The sequence below is a fragment of the Harmonia axyridis genome, chromosome 6, assembly GCF_914767665.1.
Source record: "Harmonia axyridis chromosome 6, icHarAxyr1.1, whole genome shotgun sequence".
Lineage (NCBI taxonomy): Eukaryota > Metazoa > Arthropoda > Insecta > Coleoptera > Coccinellidae > Harmonia > Harmonia axyridis.
Window position 1 is genome coordinate 3,259,910 of NC_059506.1, and position 19,309 is coordinate 3,279,218.

The 19,309-nt window shown below is 35.5% G+C and overlaps 1 protein-coding gene across 1 annotated transcript; it reads right to left on the reverse strand.

The window, feature by feature from the left end:
* Window positions 1–4,225: 4,225 nt before the first annotated feature.
* On the reverse strand, window positions 4,226–16,496 carry LOC123682603. Its single transcript, XM_045621333.1, has 3 exons — window positions 16,341–16,496; window positions 7,417–7,543; window positions 4,226–4,475 (listed from the first exon to the last, which is right to left on the reverse strand). The coding sequence occupies exons 1-3, from the start codon at window positions 16,480–16,482 to the stop codon at window positions 4,379–4,381; spliced, it is 366 nt and encodes a 121-aa protein (XP_045477289.1). The 5' UTR covers window positions 16,483–16,496; the 3' UTR covers window positions 4,226–4,378.
* Between the last annotated feature and the right edge of the window lie 2,813 nt (window positions 16,497–19,309).

The following is a 19,309-nucleotide window of genomic DNA, read 5'->3' on the forward strand; positions in this document are numbered from 1 at the left end:
GAAGGAGCCGTTTCTGTTTCATAAAACTTCACCTCACCTCAACCAAGATTATAAAATACAACGTGGACGTTGTGGCTCCTCACTCAATGTACATTGGGAAAATGTCTATGTGGTTTGGTCGGTTTCCAGACAGCTTGAAGATCGGCAAAGTTATTCTGGTTTGCAACAAAGGCAGTCCTGAGGATCTCAATAGTTATAGGCCCATCATGCCTTCATTTACTATTGGAAAATTAATTGAGAAATGTTTGTGCAATAGGAAGATAATTTTTTTTTGAAACATGAAACAATAATTCCTCATCAGTTTGGCTTTTTGCCTGAGTGATCCACTGAGTTGGCAACAATACATTTTTTGTCTTTTATATACATATATACAGGGTGTTTCATTGGGAAACGGAAATACTTCACAGGTGCATAGGTGGCACCAAGGCGGTTCTGGAGATACCCCACTTATTGGGTCTTACTGTCTTCGTAGCCGAAATATAGGGTGTTTTATGAATTTTGCCAGTTTCTTTCTGGGGCCATATAAAATGAACCACCCGGTATATTTTCTTCATATTTGGCAAATATGTTCCTAATTTAGAGCCCAAACGTATCATGCAAAAACTGCCTTGAAAATCCAGGTCCGGGTTAACAAAAAAATATGAATCGTTTGAATCCTCGAAACAACACTCTGTACATCGGAATTTTGAAAATCTGTTTTAATATTCGGAAGCACCACTAAAAACTGAACTGAGACGTGTACTTCAAATTTTCGCGCAGACAGTTTTACTGCACAAATTTTCAACGTGAAAGTGAAGTTTTTGAGAACTTGGGTACCTGAAAGTGGTTCGAAGTGACTTTTGAATCAACATTATTATTCCACCCGTCCAATCAGGGTATAAAGAGAATCATAGTTGCACCACTGCTCTCTTGCACATAACTGATGACATATTCAGAGCCACAGATCAGGGCAAATCATCTGGATTATTCTAAGGCTTTCGATAATCTCAATTACCAGATGTTCGAAGCCATATCGTTTCACATTGGTCTCTCCAAGGAGGCAGTTTTTCATAACAACAAACTATCCAATTTTTTGAATATTTTTGAGGGTGTACCACAGTGTTCAATTTTGGGACCAATTTTGTTCATCATTTATGTCTCCCAATTCATAAGATTTGTCATTTCTTGCTCAGCACACTATTACGCAGATGATGGACAATTTTATATATCGTTTTACCCTGATGAAATCAATCAGGCTGTTGCTGCATTAAACTATGATTTGAGCACAATTCTCGAAATATCTAAAAAACATTGTTTGCAGCTCAACGCTAAAAAAGCTCTTGCTATGGTTTTCAGAAGAAAAATTGACAGATTGAGGTTTGAGGCTTGTAGCGGGTTGGTGACGGTCGGAAACGAGCATATAAAGTTCTCTAAGAAGGTTAAAAACCTGGGTGTGTGGATTGATCAGGATTTGAGATTCACTGATCATGTTACTCCCTGCTTAAAAAAAGCATATGGTGTGCTGAGATTGATCTATCAAAACCGTGAATTTTTGAAGGCTGATCTTAGAAAACTACTATGCGATTCATTCGTTCTATCACATTTAAATTATGCTGATGCTGTCTACAATCCTTGCTCGAATGCCTACGATAAATAGAGGATACAAAAATTGCAAAATTCATGCCTACGTCTTATTTTTGGTATGAGGAAATATGAAAGAATCAGTTACACACTTCGCATCGTCAACTGGCTTAACATGAAGAATAGAAGACTTTTACACTCTATTGCTTTGTTCATGAAAATTATTAACACATTTGACGCCATTCATTTTAGTGAATTATATTAAACGTTCATTTTCATATAACATAGCGCAATGTGTTAACGCCCTACCAATGAATGTCAGAGCTATTACTAATGAACGCCTTTTCAGAATTTCACTATTCAACTTGTTGTTTGATGAACAGATGGTTTTTACAAGGTAAATTTGATTTTTTTTATATGGTAGATTTATGAAAGTATATATATTTTTCTTCTTTCATTTGCATACCTACAAATGATATTTATTTGTTTTCTTTTTTGAATAGTAAGATTTTTATGTTTGTTTTTGGGCGGATTCTGGCATCGGTAATACCTATTGTGGATCACAGGTTAGATTGAACAGGGCACTTATTGAGTAAACTGAATCTCGCCTTTTCCTACCTTGCTTTCTTGTAATAAAATATTATTTTGTGAACTCTAACTGGAGGAATGAAGACCTTCCCCGACTTTTGCCTATACGCGTAGGATTTCTCCTCGCCGTCGGCTTCTCACTCCTCGCTAAGAGGAACATTCACTCAATCCCAGATATTTAAAATATCAGAAGGGTAGAGCTCGGTCGTGTACGGTCCTTGTGGTCCCCCTGGTTCTCGTCGAATTTCTGGTCCTCTTACACGTGATCCTTGGACCTGTCCTTCGCTTCCTAGGAACAGCTTTTTGCATTAGATTACTTAAATACTCACTAAGTCCCAGTTGCTTCATATTCCTCTTGAGATTTTTGGGCACTATTTCGTTGATATCATTCCCCACTGACGCTTTATCTGAAATTCGAGGTCCCTATATTTTGAAATTTTTTCAACCTCTTTTTGACGCATGTTGTTTATATTTGGTATTGCAACGTCGATGAGTATTGCTGTCTTCTGATGTTTATCGACTAGCAGTATATCTGGCCTATTGTGAACGACTGTTTTATCAGTCAAAATTGTACGATCCCAGTACAGTTCATAACGTTTGTTTTCCAGGATGGTTTCCGGTTGGTACTTGTAGTATGGTACTTTTTCAGAATGAATTAGTGTTAATTTGGTTGCCATTTCTTGGTGTAGTATCTTTCCTACTGCATCCGTGCCGCTCTTTATATTCATTTCCTGCAAACATTCGACATCCTCCCGTGATATGTTGGATTGTCTCATTCGTTGGACACCCATAACGGCATCGATCGTCAGTAATAGTTCGATACTTTATGATATGATTGAAGTAATTTCTCGTTGAGATCACTTGGTCTTGGATGGCTAAAAGAAATCCTTCCGTTTCTGGATACATCGCACCTGATGTGAGCCAATAGTTCGAAGCTTCAATGTCGACATGATCCTGGTTCACCTCGTTGAAATGTCGTCCATGTAGGGGCTTTTCTCTCCATCTTTGCAGTTTTTCTTGGATTGTCTGGTGATTGTATGACAATTGCCCCTTGTGCAGTTGTAAAGGTGTTGATTCGTCTGCTTGACATAGTACTTTGTAGACCTCTGACGTGCCTGATTTGTCTTTGAAGTATGTTCGTAGGGATTCAATTTGCCCATAGGCAAGTTTTCCATGATTTCTAGCAGACCTCTGCCTCCTTTATTCCTCGGCAGTGTCGTCCTCTCAATGCTACTTTTCGGATGATGCTTGTGTGCTTTTGTCATCAAGATTCTCATTTTGCGTTGCATTATAACTGGCTGGATAATAACCAGGCTGATTGGATAAGAAGTGAAGAGAAATCCTGTGAAAAAAAAGAACACATGCCGCATAACGCAGTTTCAATAGAAGAATTCCATGAAATATTGAAAAACACACACAATTGGAAATCACCCGGCCCAGATGGAATCCACAACTTTGGGTTGAAAAAATTTTGGTGTATTCACGGCAGGCTAGTTGAAACCATAAATGGTGTTATAAGTAATCCAACGGAAATGCCCAAATTTTTAACAACAGGGGTCACTTACCTCCTACCGAAGGATCTGCAACACACAGCGGATCCATCAAAATACAGACCAATTACATGCCTACCAACAATATATAAAATCATCACATCATGTTTAGCATCTCGTATCTACAAACATTGCGAGACAAATAACATAATGACAACACAGCAGAAAGGATGTTCCAAGAATGCACTAGGATCGAACGAACTGCTGATAATATATTCCATTATATGCAACCAAGCCTTCCAGAAACACAGAAACCTTTTTATGACATATTTTGACTTCGACTCTATTCCACATGGGTGGCTGACAAGAATTTTGGAAATATACAAGATCGATCCAATTACAATAAACTTTCTGAAGTATGCAATGTGCAACTGGAGAACGAATATCGAACTCTCTACGGCGAACATAACTACTAAAGAGATTCCAATAAAAAGGGGAATTTTCCAAGGAGATTCATTGAGTCCCTTATGGTTCTGCTTGCTACTGAAAAAGGTTTCAATTTCAAAGGAAATAGAAATACTATTGCACTCAATAAAGACCTTTATTATTACTATATTAATTTAACCTAACTACTAGGTGGATCTAGATATCTTGGCCCTCCTTTAACAATTCTGGCCCCTCCTTGGCCCCCTATTTTGGAACGAAGTCCATGGGTATATTCATAGAAATATAATATTATATTACATTTCTATGGGTATATCACAGGTAGGACAGCAGTCCGGATAGGGTTTCGAAAAATCTGCCTTAACATCTTTACAACCGGCCACTGCCGGACACCTGAAATAAATAATCATTGTAGTTTTAGGCAAAGAAATATTTTCAATTGTAATTGGTTACTCATTTATTTTAATCCAGTTATCGCACTAAGGCGTTAAAAAAACGAATGGCGGGAAGTTCCTATACGAGGTTTGACATAGGCGTAACAAGGGGGATTATTGAGGTCATCATAACTCCTCCATTTATTAGAAGAAATAAAAAAAAATGTAAGTATTAATTTGAAAAAAATTATAAAAAATCGGAAGATTTTGTTTGCGATATGAATAAAATCACAGGAATCGTAATATAACAAAAGAGCATTATGCATTTTCTTCTTTGGATAATTCTAAGGAAAACAAGTTCATAAACATAGGTCAGCAAACGCCTTGTTTTCGAGATACAGGACGTTTCTTGTCGTCCTACCTATTTTGGGATGATTATATACGACTTTATCCAATCTTTATGAATAATCCTACAGATGAGGAAAATTATCAACAAAACCAATACTTAATTTATTCATCACAGCTTACTGACTGGATTTTTATGACAATTTGGATTTTTCAGAGAATGGTTCAATTTTTTTTCTCGAAATGGGTAGCAGATACGACAAATCTACAAGAGATCAAAAAGTTTGTCAACAGATCAAAGTTTCTTTTTACTTTTTTTTCAAACTACCGGTGATCCACCAAAAAAGTTCTGGAGGAAAAAAGCGAGCACAGTTCCGGTAGATTTGCAAAAGATTCGCATGGGTCGCTTCGAAAAAGTTTAAACTAGCTCTAGCAACATGAGGTTGGGCATTATCTTGCTGAAATATTGGGAGCCGGTTAAGGCGGGGGAGAACATATGGCTCCACTATTTCTTGAAGGTAACGCAGCTCTGTCATGTTACCTCGAACAAAGACTAAAGGTGCAATAGCAGCTCATACCATAACGCCTACTGTCCGGTGTACATGACGCTCAACATCAAACTGAGGTTCACGTCTTTCTACCCGACGTCGTCTAACCCTTCTTCGGTCATCATGTGCACCCAAGGAGAATCGAGATTCATCAGAAAAGACGACCTGATGATATTTCACATTCCAATGTTGACGTTCTCTGCACCACTGTAATCGTTGCCGGCGATGCTCAACCGTCAGAGGTAACACAAGATGGGGTCGATAATGCTGCAGTCCAAAAGACCTTATCCGGCGGTAAACCGTTCGGACAGTTACAGGATGGCCTTGTTCTCCTAACCACTCATCAGCCAAGGATCGAGTAGTAGCAAATCGGTCTAATTGCGATAAGTCTCAGACGTCGATCTTGAACTTCATTTGTGCCCCTTCGACGTCCGGTGCCTACTCTTCTTCGATTTTGGGCATTATCAAACCACGCTTGACAACATCTCATAATAGTAGTTGGATTTCTGTTTTCGATTTTTCGAAATGACAACCCCGCCTCCCGTAGATCAATAATTCGACCTCTTTCAAATTCACTTAGCTGGCGATGAATTCCGCGTCTCTACACGTGCTCTAAGCATTTTAACAACAATTAAACATCGACTTTGGATCTCTTCGAACAGCTGGTTTGTTGTAAAATTAAAGAAAAAAACTTGCAAAAAAACTACTACAATATTCAAGTAACAAAAATTGTCTGTTCACGATTTTTTTCTCCAAATTCAATCATTTACTCCTTGCTATACTATCTATGTTTTACCAATAAAAAAATTAAAACTTAAACAGCTCCTTATGGGTGTTGCAGTTTCTTTGTCAGTTAATATTATATGAATTTATTATCAAACTATAAAAATCATCAAAAGTGTCAGTTTCACACGGCAAAGAAACCAAGTGCCAATCTATGAAAATCTGTGAACTTCCCCTCGAAAGCATCAAGCGTTTATTCGAAACATTTTCGTAACATGTTTCACTCTTGTATTTTTAACTTGTAGTGTAGTGACTCTGTCTTCACGAGAGGTGGTGTTAAGGGCGTCACGCCACATTCTACTACGGTCTCGGCGGGTTTATGAGGGTCACTGCGTTGCAGCAGAGTCACCACTCCACGATGGTGTCAGAGGGTGTCTTAGACAGCGATCGCTGGATTACCAAACTGAAGAATCCACCAGCGATCTCGGGACAAAACACGCTAATCCATAAACGCACTAAGCGCACCTTTGGCTCGAGAACGTTTCGCCAAAAACTGATTCAATTTAAAAAATCATCCGGTATTATGGTTCTCACAGTATAAAAATATATTATTCCGTGATCAAAGTACTGACAGAAATACTAACAAGTGCGCGAAAATCTCCAGAACTGTATAGGTACAGTGTTGCCGGTTATAATCGGGCATTTACTAATTTATCATGTAGAATACTCAGCATTTCATCAGTGAAAATATGTTTAAGTTTAGTGTTTGTAGGGAATCTATCGATTCCCTCGAAAATATTCCGTCCAAGAACGAAAATCTTAAAAACAGAAGAACTCGGTGTAAAAACTTGGAATAATCAAAGCCACACCCCTTAGGGATCCGTAAAAAGGCGTTGTGAATGGCGAATAGGAAACAGCCTGAATGCCCTTAAAACTCGGCATTTCAGGGAGAATAATTCAACAGAGTTCAGACCATTCTACAAGAAACTACGACTTCCACAGATGTTCCACACTTGCACCGACAACAAGAAGATTGAAGAATATCACATCTGTTCCCGACCGGCGAAAAACTACCTGCGACCGAGCCACAACGACCCAAGCGTCCAGCGACCCTAAGAATCTAGACAAATACTCATCTTCTTCAAACTCTTTTAGTGGGTTGAAATAAATCGAATACGTATTTTTTATCCCGTTCTTTTATTTCCCTAAATTCCTTGGCAGTGAACTACTTGATAGTCACCGTATAAGGACAACAGCCCACATGTTGAATAAATGTCATTAGAAACTTAATTCCTGATAGGAGCCTGCAGAATATACAATTTCGCTTATGCACAAAAAAATTACCCATTATAAGTAATACTGCCATCATCCGAACAACTGATCAACAAACAGTGGCCCTCTGGTGTTCTCGTCTCTCCCCATTTCATGAATTCTATATTGTATTGTGATTCAAAACATACCCCAGGTGCGTCTAGAACATAAAAATAATTATAATAATGGAGTCTCTTTTCTGCATTGTTATATACAAAAAAAAATCAATATAACTGAGGCGAAATCTAGTCCTCTGTAGGTGCTCCACTCAACATAAAACAAAGAGATTGAAAAAAAAAGTAGGAAAAAAGATCAGAAATAAAAGGAACACAATATTGCATATGAATAAAGAATATCTAGCTAGAGAATAACATATTTCTGACTAATAAGCAAACATAATTTTAATATTTTTTTGTAATATACAGGGTGTTTCACGAATAACTTTAGAGGCTCTCAATAGATGCAAGACATTTTGTAGAGTCACCACGAAGTGGTGAGTTTTATAATGAACGAGAGGTAGAATGAACCTTAAGTACTTACGAGAATTATACATTATTTTCTCTAATTTCACGATTTTTTTATCGAAATCAATTAATTTCCATAAATATTGTTGAGCGATTTTTGCATTGAATAATGTGAGTTGGCGAAACAGTTTTCTGTATCACAAATTCAACAGATACTACATAGGCGTACAACTTTGCTTCCGCCGTGTTTTTCCGAAATTCGAGGCTTTATTGTAAAAAACTAGTTATTCATTTATGATTCAAAGTATTGGCCATCGCTGGCCACTACTTCCTCCCATCAATATTTGTCAGAAATGACATAGAATCATGGGAAAGACAAGATATAGGGAAAATATCAAAAATAAAACAATTTGAGTGTGCTGCCATAGAGTACCACTTAGACCACAAAAAATGGATATGTCTTGCTGTATATAATGATGGAAATACAGAACAAATTACAACACAGTTAACACCTATTTTAGAAAAACTCACAAAGGAAAACTATGAAATAATAATAACAGGAGATTTCAACATCAATATGCTCCAAGAAAACAAAACAAAAAGAGATTGGACGAACTTCCTAAAAACCTTCGGAATCGAGCAAACAATATTTGAACCTACAAGAATAACCCACTCAACATCAACATGCTTAGATGGTATTTATGTCAAAGTACACTCTCCTTATAGCACAGAGATATTACAAACTCATATATCAGATCACCTCGCACAAAAAATATCTTTTTCACTCAATAAAACTATCAATTATACTCACATAAGAGCGTTATCTGAAAAAAACCTCAACGATTTAAAAAAATCATTATCCCAACAGAACTGGTCATCAGTTTATGAGTGTGATCAAAAAAACATTAATGAACAATTTAATATATTCCATAATATTTATCTTGAACACTTCAATAACAGCTGTCCTCTCATAAAAATTCCAATAAAATCTAAAAAACACAAACCAAAACACAACAATATTGAAATTCAACAAACAAAACATGAGTTAGATATATTATTTATACTGAGCACTAAAAATAAAAAATTCTGGAATAAATACATAATAACAAAACAAAAATATGATAAACTGCTCACCAAAAACAAAACTGACAACTTCGGAAAACTCATAGAAAATTCAGACAATAAAAATAAAACAATCTGGTCCATTGTAAATTCTCTACATAAAAACAATTATGATACCCAAATTCCTAGGAAACGAAACATGGAAAATTTAGCAAATGAATTTAATGAATACATCTTACATGCTGCTACTAACCTTACTAAAAACATAAACCAGAAAAAAAGGCCAATGACATACACCAAAGCACAACATATATTTACAACACAAAAAATTAATGAACAAAATATAATGGATATTATCAAAAAGTTGAAAAATAAAACCTCAAGTGGAATAGATGAAATCTCAAACAAAACAATTAAACATACCAAAGAGGAAATAATTCAGGTTATAACATATATCATTAATAACTCTATCACAGAAGGATATTTCCCATCAAAACTTAAAACAGCAGAAATACGACCGAAATTCAAAACTGGTGACCCTGAAGATTATGGAAATTACAGGCCCATTAGCATAATCTCATCATTTGCAAAATTATTCGAACAGGCATTCTGCCAGCAAATAATGGAATTCTTCATATCAAAAAGACTACTTGGCTCAAACCAACATGGATGCTTGAAAGGAAAATCAACACAAACAGCAATATTCCAATTTATAAAAAGAATTATGGAAGCCTTCGAAGATTGTGAACTGGCACTAGGAATATTTCTGGACCTGTCCAAAGCATATGATTGTCTTGACCCAGAAATCCTCTACCAAAAACTTGAACACTATGGAATACAGGGAAACGCATTAAGATGGATTAAATCCTATTTCTATGGACGTACGCAGCAGGTTAAAATTCGGATAAATGGATCAGACATTAAATCAGAAGAACGGCAAATCAAGATGGGGATACCACAAGGCAGCGTAGCAGGGACAGTAATGTTTCTCATTTATATTAACGACTTTGGTCATATTTCACTGATCGAGGACCGAACAGAAATAACAAATGTTCACTATGTAGATGATACAAACCTTCTAACAGTACAACCATTATGGCCTGATCTCAGGAGTATAACTGAAAAAATAATGCACTACACTGAAGAATGGTTAGAGAATAACAACTTAATACTCAACAAAACGAAAACCAAGATGATATTATTCCATCCAATACACTCTAATATAGAAAATCCTAGAAAAATCAACATAAACAAACAAGAATTCAAGATATCAGAACACACAAAATTTCTTGGTATATACATTGATGGTGATATGAAATGGAAAACACATATAGCAAACTTAGAAGACAAAATTGCATCATCATTGTATGCTTTCAGAGTAACAGCTAAATATCTAAATCCTGAAGTAACGAAAACTGTATATTATGCAATGATAGAATCAAAATTGAGATATGGACTGATATTTTACGGATCTGGAAACATACAATCCCTTTTCAGACTCCAAAAAAAAGCTGTGAGGTTAATATGCAGCTTGAATTACAACCAATCATGCAGAGGATTTTTCCGGCAGAAAAGGATATTGACATTATATGGCTTATACATACAAGAATGCATTCTGTTTATACATAAGAATAATGAATTATTTGAACAATACAAGAATCTGAAGGAAAGATATGAAACTAGAACACAGAATTATAACTATCCCAAATATAGACTAACAACAACCCAACAACAAGCAGAATACAGATGTCTACTATTATACAATCATCTACCAAATGAAACAAAGAACATCACAAACTACAAAATATTTAAGAAGAAAATATTCTCGATGTTGATGGATATGGAACCCTATTGCCTACAAGATTATTTAGGAAATAACTAGAAAATATACTACTTTTTTGACACTATTTCATTTCATTTCATGTTGTGAACTTGAGACGATTCTGAAATAAAGAGTATTTATTATTTATTATTATTATTATTATTATCATCTTTCAGGCAGCGTACGAAACCCGCGTTGAAAAAACTGGTCATCTTTTTAAGCGATCTACGAATTGATCCTACTTTTTACTTCTTTATAAACCCGAAAGTGATAGTCAGCCAGGCGGTGTGCCATTGATTGAAAAAAGTGATAGTCCGAGAAGCAACGTCTGGAGAATACGGTGGGTGGGGTAGGACTTATCCATGTCTTGAACACTTTCGCAATATGGGGTTGAGCATTGACATGCTGTAAAATCACTCCATCATGTCTCTCGTTGTATTGCTGCTGTTTGTCTTTCAATGATCGGCTCAAACGCATTGATTGCGTTCGATAACGATCGCCTGTGATTGTTTCAGTCGGTTTTAACAACTCATAATACACTACGCCGAGCTTGTCCCACCAAATACTGAGCATGACCTTGGAACCGTAAATATTTGGTTTGGCCGTTGACGTGGAAGCATGGCCGGGTTATCCCCATAATTTTCTGCACTTGGGATTATCGTAAGGAACCCATTTTTCGTCTCCAGTCACGATACGATGCAGAAATCCATTCCGCCCTTGACTTGCAAGTAGCTGTTCACAAGCAAACAAACGCCATTCAACATCTCCCAGCTTCAACTCTTACGGCACCCAATTTTCTTGTTTCTCAATCTTTCCCATGACTTTCAGGCGTTTTGAAATGGCTTGTTGCGACACTCCCAATGATCCTGCCAATTCTTGTTACGTTTAACACGAGTCTTGATCAAGTAATGCCTCCAATTATGCATCTTCGAAAACCTTCTCTCTTGCACCGCGTCGCTGGTCTTCGATGTCAAAATCACCGTTTTTGAGGCGTTGAAAACACTCTCGGCACGTTCTTTCATTAATAGCGGCCTCACCATATGTATTTGAGATTATTCGATGAGCCTCAGCCGAAGTTTTTTTATATTAAAGCAGAAAATTGAAACCTCCCGCAAATGACGAGAATTTGGCAGACACAAATCGACTAATATTTCGATGGCGTTATGTTGACAAATACCTAAGCTTATTGTATGACATCTACGATCTATTTATTTCGACTATCTCTTACCGCTACAGCCATCTATAATAGATAAATTTGTGGCAGGAGAGTTCTGAGTACCAACATATAATAATGAAATATAACCATGAAATCTGAGTGAATATACAAGATGTGGCAGAATGAATGGATTGACCAAATAATTACAGAAAATAATATGTTTCATTTACATATTGTAAGACATATATCTGAAAAAACACTGCTATCAAACGAGCCAGTGGCGTATCCAAGGGGGGATAAGGAGGATATAGTTCCCCCCAGAAGGAATATCCATTATATGTAACAACCTTATACAGGGTCTTTCACGAGGAACCTCACCCATATTTATACGGGAAACTACTGAACGTATTTTCATGAAATTCAGCACTTATATGTATTTCACGATGCTGATGAAATCTAAAATATTTTCAAGGCGTGAGCACCTCCGGTTTTTCCGGAAATGACGTCAACTTCCGTTTTTCAAATTAGAACACCATTTTTTTATTGCAGAAATAGATTCCTTAGAAAATTTCAAGTTATTTTGATGCAACATTTTTTAGTTTTGGTTGGAAAATTCTCTCTGAGCGGGAAAATTCGAAAAAAAAATCGAAAATAGAGCTCCGCTGAAACAAGAATAACTTCGAGGTTTTTGCATGGAAAATTTTCATTTTTGGGATTTTTCAAGATGTAAGATTGATGTATCCACTTTAAAAATCGAAATCGCGATTCATGATACAGGGGGTGAAAAAATCGCTTTCAAAGTTAGGGATGACAAAATCGTGAAAAATCAATTTTTTCAAATTAGAACCCCATTTTTTTGGCAGATATTGAATCTACGTTAAAAAATAATGTGAGTGTATGCATCACACCCTTGCCCTAAAATGGATATTTTCTGAGTTATTCACAAAAAACTGTTTTTCGTCTTGAATTTTCAGCTATTTCTTTTCCCTTCACGCTAAAAAGATGAAATTTTCAGGAACTGTTACTTAAACCATGTTTTAGATTTTACTACCCTAATATGCAAGAGAAAAAAAGTTACAGGTTGTTCCTAAATAGATGGCGAATTTTGATTCGAATTTGTATCGGAAACCTCTTTATTTCAACTAATCGGCCATCGGTTTTCTCTCCAGTGATAAATAAATAATTCCTTATGAACCATATGCAAAAACTTACCATGTTTTACATTCTTTTTTTTTAATGATAGATATCATTAATTACATCTGCCAAATTCCTCTTTATTCAGTAGCATTTTGTGTTTACTATTAATTTGGTGATAATTCGTATTAAGTTATAAAATCGATCACTATGCCTAATTTTACCAATGAAGATTATTTGAATCTCATTCTTCTTCATGGAGAATGTAATAAAGTTGTAGATAGAACGATTCGACTGTTCATTGAGAGGTTTCCTGACCGACCCAGACCAACGAGAGATACCATTAACAGAACCATGACAAACTTGAGAAATGTCGGATCTTTCGTTAAGAAAACTATACACAGAGAAAAAAGTGTAGTAGAAGATGAGAACAACGAAATTACAGTTCTTGCATATTTTCGTGTGAATCCTCAAAATTCTCTCAAAGATGCCGAGATTGATCTGGGATTATCTCAATCGAGTGTTTGGAGAATATTAAAAAAACATAAAATGCACCCATATAAATTCAATAGGGTACAGCATTTGAAGGAAACTGATTTCGTCAGGAGAACAGAGTTTTGCGAAGCTATGATGATTCGATTTCAAGAGAATGAAAACTTTTTGGACTGTATAATTTGGACAGATGAATCTAAATTCACAAAGAATGGTTCTTTCAATAGGCATAACAGTCATTATTGGGATGAAGAGAACAACCACCACTTCAGACAATGGAACTTTCAAGAGACCTGGAGTTTCAATGTTTTTTACGCCATCAAAAATAATGCAATTCTCGATGTTCACATTTATGATGGGACTTTAACTGGTAAGATAGAACACTACACATGTTTGCATTATTTAAAGAATGTTCTCCCTTAGGAGATAGATATTCTGACATATTGACTCAAATAATTGAGCCGCTAGTACAGAACCATAATGACTTATGGTATCAACAAGATGGCGCGCCTCCACACAATTCACTCAATGTGTCAAATATCCTCTACAGGCTATTTGAAGATCGATAGTTGGCGAACAATGGTCCACATCTTTGGCCACCACGTTCTCCCGATTTAACTCCTTTAGACTATTATGGTTGGGGGTAGGATAAAAAATATTGTCTACTCAACTCCCCTGACTGATAAAGAGGACTGCATAGAACGAGTCAGAAATGCGTTCAGGTTTGTTTAGATTTTTAGATTCATAGTTTTGAAACTCAATTTGGTTTTTAAACACTTTTGCAGATCTCTTCCTCCCGATGAAATAAGAAGAGCAACGCACGAAGCATTCCTGAGACGTATAAATAAATGTCTAGAAATTAACGGTCAAAACTTTGAGCATCTTCTCTAGTTATAACTGCGAGAGTTTGCCATGGTTCTCCTAATAGTAACTTGAAGTCGGTTTCAAGAAGGGGTGAAAAATCTACAGCATGGTTCAAATAACAGTTCCTGAAAATTTCATCTTTTTGGCGTGAAGGGAAAAGAAATAGCTGAAAATTCAAGACGAAAAATATCTGCCATAAAAAAATGGGGTTCTAATTTGAAAATATTGATTTTTCACGATTTTGTCATCCCCAAATTTGAAAGCGATTTTTTCACCCCCTGTATCATGAATCGCGATTTCGATTTTTAAAGTTGATACATCAATCTTACATCTTGAAAAATCCCAAAAATGAAAATTTTCCATCCAAAAACCTCGAAGTTATTCTTGTTTCAGCGGAGCTCTATTTTCGATTTTTTTTTTCGAATTTTCCCGCTCAGAGAGAATTTTCCAACCAAAACTGAAAAATGTTACATCAAAATAACTTGAAATTTTCTAAGGAATCTATTTCTGCAATAAAAAAATGGTGTTCTAATTTGAAAAACGGAAGTTGACGTCATTTCCGGAAAAACCGGAGGTGCTCATGCCTTGAAAATAATTTAGATTTCATCAGCATCGTGAAATACTTATAAGTGCTGAATTTCATGAAAATACGTTCAGTAGTTTCCCGTATAAATATGGGTGAGGTTCCTCGTGAAAGACCCTGTATATCACAACCTTATTATGAGTAAGCAAAATTCTCTGGAAGACTTCTTCAAAAAAAGGAAAGTTTGAAAAATTTTTTTTCTTTATCACCCTCCCTCCCCCCAAAGCAATGGTACTTAAATTATTGATAAGAAGTGTGTCACTATTGCCAAATAGGCTTGTTTGATAGGGTTTTTTAATGTAGTTTTTGGGGATAAATATGCTTCATGAAAATTTGATGTACAGGGTGTTTGACCACATGATACAGGAAAAATATTTTTCTCTTAGTCCGGACATACGTTATCAACAAGTCAATGAAAGTAAATATTGAACTTTGCCCCATGCTTATTTCCTGAAGTTTCCATGAAAATCCATAAAGGCGTTCAAATGTTATTCGGATTGAAACTTTTCGATAAAATAGATAAATCAGTCTCTTGAAGCAAGATACTATTCTTGCTGCCCAGTTATTCGTGAAACAACGATAGTATATTCATTATAATAGCTATCTCAGAGTAATAAACATAGAGGGAGCATAAGTCATTTTCAGTAAGGAAATTTTGTCCCCAACATGAACTATCAAATTTGACATGAAGCGGGTGGAAATGAAAACATATCAGTGATACGATATTTCACTCAATTCGCGAGTTTCTCCACAAAGAATGCACTTCCTTATGTCCCATAGTGAATCAACGTTTCATTTGAACTCGAAATATATTAAGATGAATAGGTAGGTACCTAAATGTATCATAAATTCAGGAAACAAACTTCAAGCGCGCCAAACGACGTGGAACAACGGATTACACTAGGAGATCAATAGTTGCCAAACCTTGAATTTCAGCAGGTAGATACAGAAAATAATAAATATTCTGCATAATATAAATTCAACATTTAGGGAAAATATATATCGGATTCCAAATATTCAAATTAGCATATTTAATGGAGAATCACTGAAATAAATTTATTTCATTCAATATAACATACATTCGTAACAATATAGTAAACTTGTGGATATGGAAATATGTCACAATCCGACAACGTAATCTACCTATGTTGGGGGGCATGTAAAAATTGCGTATACTCCTTCTATCTATGTTTATTACTCTACGATAGGTACCTAAACAATTCAAATTCAGTATTAATATTAATAAAACATTCTTCATATAGCGATGAAATTTTGGAAAATTGAGAATAATTTTCGATTTGTTTGGGAACTTTATATAATTGAAAAGAATGAATTTTGCTAGTGGTACTTGAGACAGTAAAATTGACTCAAATATTTAACCTGTTAGACGTCTGGTGTTTGGAGGGTCATACCACGTAGCTGAATAAGCCGAAACCACAAAAATTGAGAGTAAAACACTTGAAACTCGGAACAACTCCATTGTTAACAACTTGAGTGACAAATATAGTTTGAGACATTCCATTTAAAGGAAAACCGAGAACCAATTAAAAATCTCATTAAATCAGTTCATAGGTATTGTTTCGTCGATTGGATATCGCAATGAAGAAATTAAATTAAGCGTATATGATTTTTAGTTGTTCATAGAATTTACTGACTTATATTTGGAATTATTTATATTCCGTTCATTAATTATAGAGTCTGATCCATCCTGACTATTTTCCACAATTCAGTAGTAGTGAAATTTTTTTTAAAGTAGGTTTCACAGCAATTATAAAGGGTTTTCGATTAAGAGATTCCATTTTGATATTGAAAAAAAAAGTATATTTCAAAAGAAATCGATGTTCATTTCATTCTAAAGAGGAAGGTGTGGCGTTAACTATGGAAAATTTATAGGCCAAATAGCCGCCCCTCTACGATGCACCACCATATGTGTTAAACGAAATTTGCCATTTCAAATTCGCACATTTGCTACTGTATGTCCTCGATAACTTCACGAATTATATATCGGGTGTTTTTTTTTCGAGGTATATAACTTTAAGTTGGCATTACTGTTCAAGATGGCGACCAATTCAACAGCTGTCAAGTGATTTATTCTCAGTTTGGTTTGGCAATTCATCATGAATAGACTCACGCCTGAAAAACGCTTGCAATTGCAAATAGTGCAATTTTATTTCGAAAATAATGGTTCTGTGCGGAATACATATCGCGCACTACGTCCATTTTATCGTCGACAAAATCGTCCATCAGAGCAGTTAATTCGATTAACCATGGAACGTTTTCGCATCACGTTTACTCTTATTGATAACTCGCATCCCCAGAGACGCCGTACGGTGCGTACAGAAGAAGCTATTGCTGCTGTAGAGCGTAGCATTGGGCGCGTTCAGCAGACACAACAGTTGTGGAACAGTTGTCAATATTCAATGAATTTTCTGCTGAACGCGTTCGATCAGTTTCCGCTAGGGAGCGTATGCTACGGAGCGGTCGCCATTTTCGGTAGCGAATTTATTTTAAGCTCCTTTTTGGTAACGTGTTGAGTTAGTGACAAGTGACATTTGTTTTGGGACGAAATTTGAATTTCAAACATAGCAAAGATGGAAACTTTTAGATATTCTTTTAATAATATTACTTATGATGTGACAAAAACTCCACAAATTCATTAGAGACTACAAAATGGTAAGTAAATGCGTGAAATGTTATAGGTTAATGTTTCTGTTGATTGAAATAAAAATTTTCTGTTCGTAATGATATCCTGATCAGAACGCATTTTTTTAATTTTCGTACTAAGAAAGAAATTACTTTTTCCAGATATTGTTTTCTGCCAGAAATACTTTGAGGGGAACGCTTCAAAATCGGACCATTCATTATCATCCTCAGAGTGTCCTGATTCACCCTGCATTTCAAAAGAATCAAATTCTAGAAAAAGACCTCGATCTGAAAGTAATGATACGTCAGAAGAGAAAGAGAAAAAAAAAGACGCGAAATAAATCATTATATGATCATAGAAGAAAAATGGTTGAAATTGAAAAGAGGCGATTGGACCTCCTTTCCCAAATATCAAAGGATTTGAAGGAACAGACTAGGTTGATGGCTGAAAAGAATAGGTTGACGGCAGAAAGGAATGATATATTAAGGAAATTGTTACCTAACAACTCAAAAGAAAAGAACTAATATAAAAATCAACTCGCAAATTAATTTTATATGGACCACTTGAATTTGCTGTGCATAATACGGGAAAGATCCTACAATTGCATAAATAAGATTTAATTTATTGTTGAATTTGAATGAATAAATAAATATTGTTTTTTCTACACTTGTTATGAGTGTATTAGCTAAAAGCCTCTGTGCCAGTTCTGTAGTATGAAATAAATGATTTGAAAAAAAAATTATATTTTTCCTTGATTACTTTTGGTTCAATACAATAAGTATATTTGCACCTAAAAACTTAGAACAGGGATTCTACTCATGAGAAAGCCCAAAGCGGTCACCACTTGCTAAAAAGCATTCCTGCTTTGCGATCATCTAAAGTGTGAATAACATTTTTTTTTCCAAAGGAATTTTATGTGGACCGCTCGAATTTGCAGCGATAATATGGGAAAGATCCTAAAATAGCAAAAATTAGAAGATTTCATTTATATATAGAATTGTTGCTTTATTTTTTCTTGAAACTGAATTATTGTTGTTTAAAAAATTTTATGTGAACTCAGTCTCTGATACCAGCAGATTTTGCTGTTTGGGAGAGAGGAATGAATGAATAAATAAATATATATATATGTACATATAAAGTACATATTTTTTTTTTTTGTACATCAAAAGCTGTTTGGGACATTCTGAAATGTTCTTTGAATAGATCTCCCATGTCAAGAGGAATTGTATTTTCATTTTTTGGAATAAATGCTCTATTTTCACTTTCCAAATTAGGCAAAGGCTCAGCCAACTCCAGAACAGGTCCAAATATTGTATTGATTATACCTATTTATTTCTTCGTCGTCATCAAAAATGAATGGAGTAACTCTCAAATCCATGATCAATGTTTGGAAGGTGTTGCAATAAAATAGTAATAGTATCGAAGGGCGAAAGCAAACTTAGAAATTAAAATCTATAATATAACAGAAAGTTATTTTTAATCATAACATAACCTTCAAGAAGGAACCACAGAACTGACAGTCAAAAAAAGGAGCAACCCGTCCAGCAGAGAAAATCAACGTTACCAAACTGATACCTATCAGTAGCGGAGCTACTTACGCTACCGATCTTTCTGCTGAAAGCGCCCATTGAGGAAGACCCGAATGAGTCTATCCGCCATCGAGCACAGGAATTGGATCTGTGTCCATCCACTTTATGGAAGATTT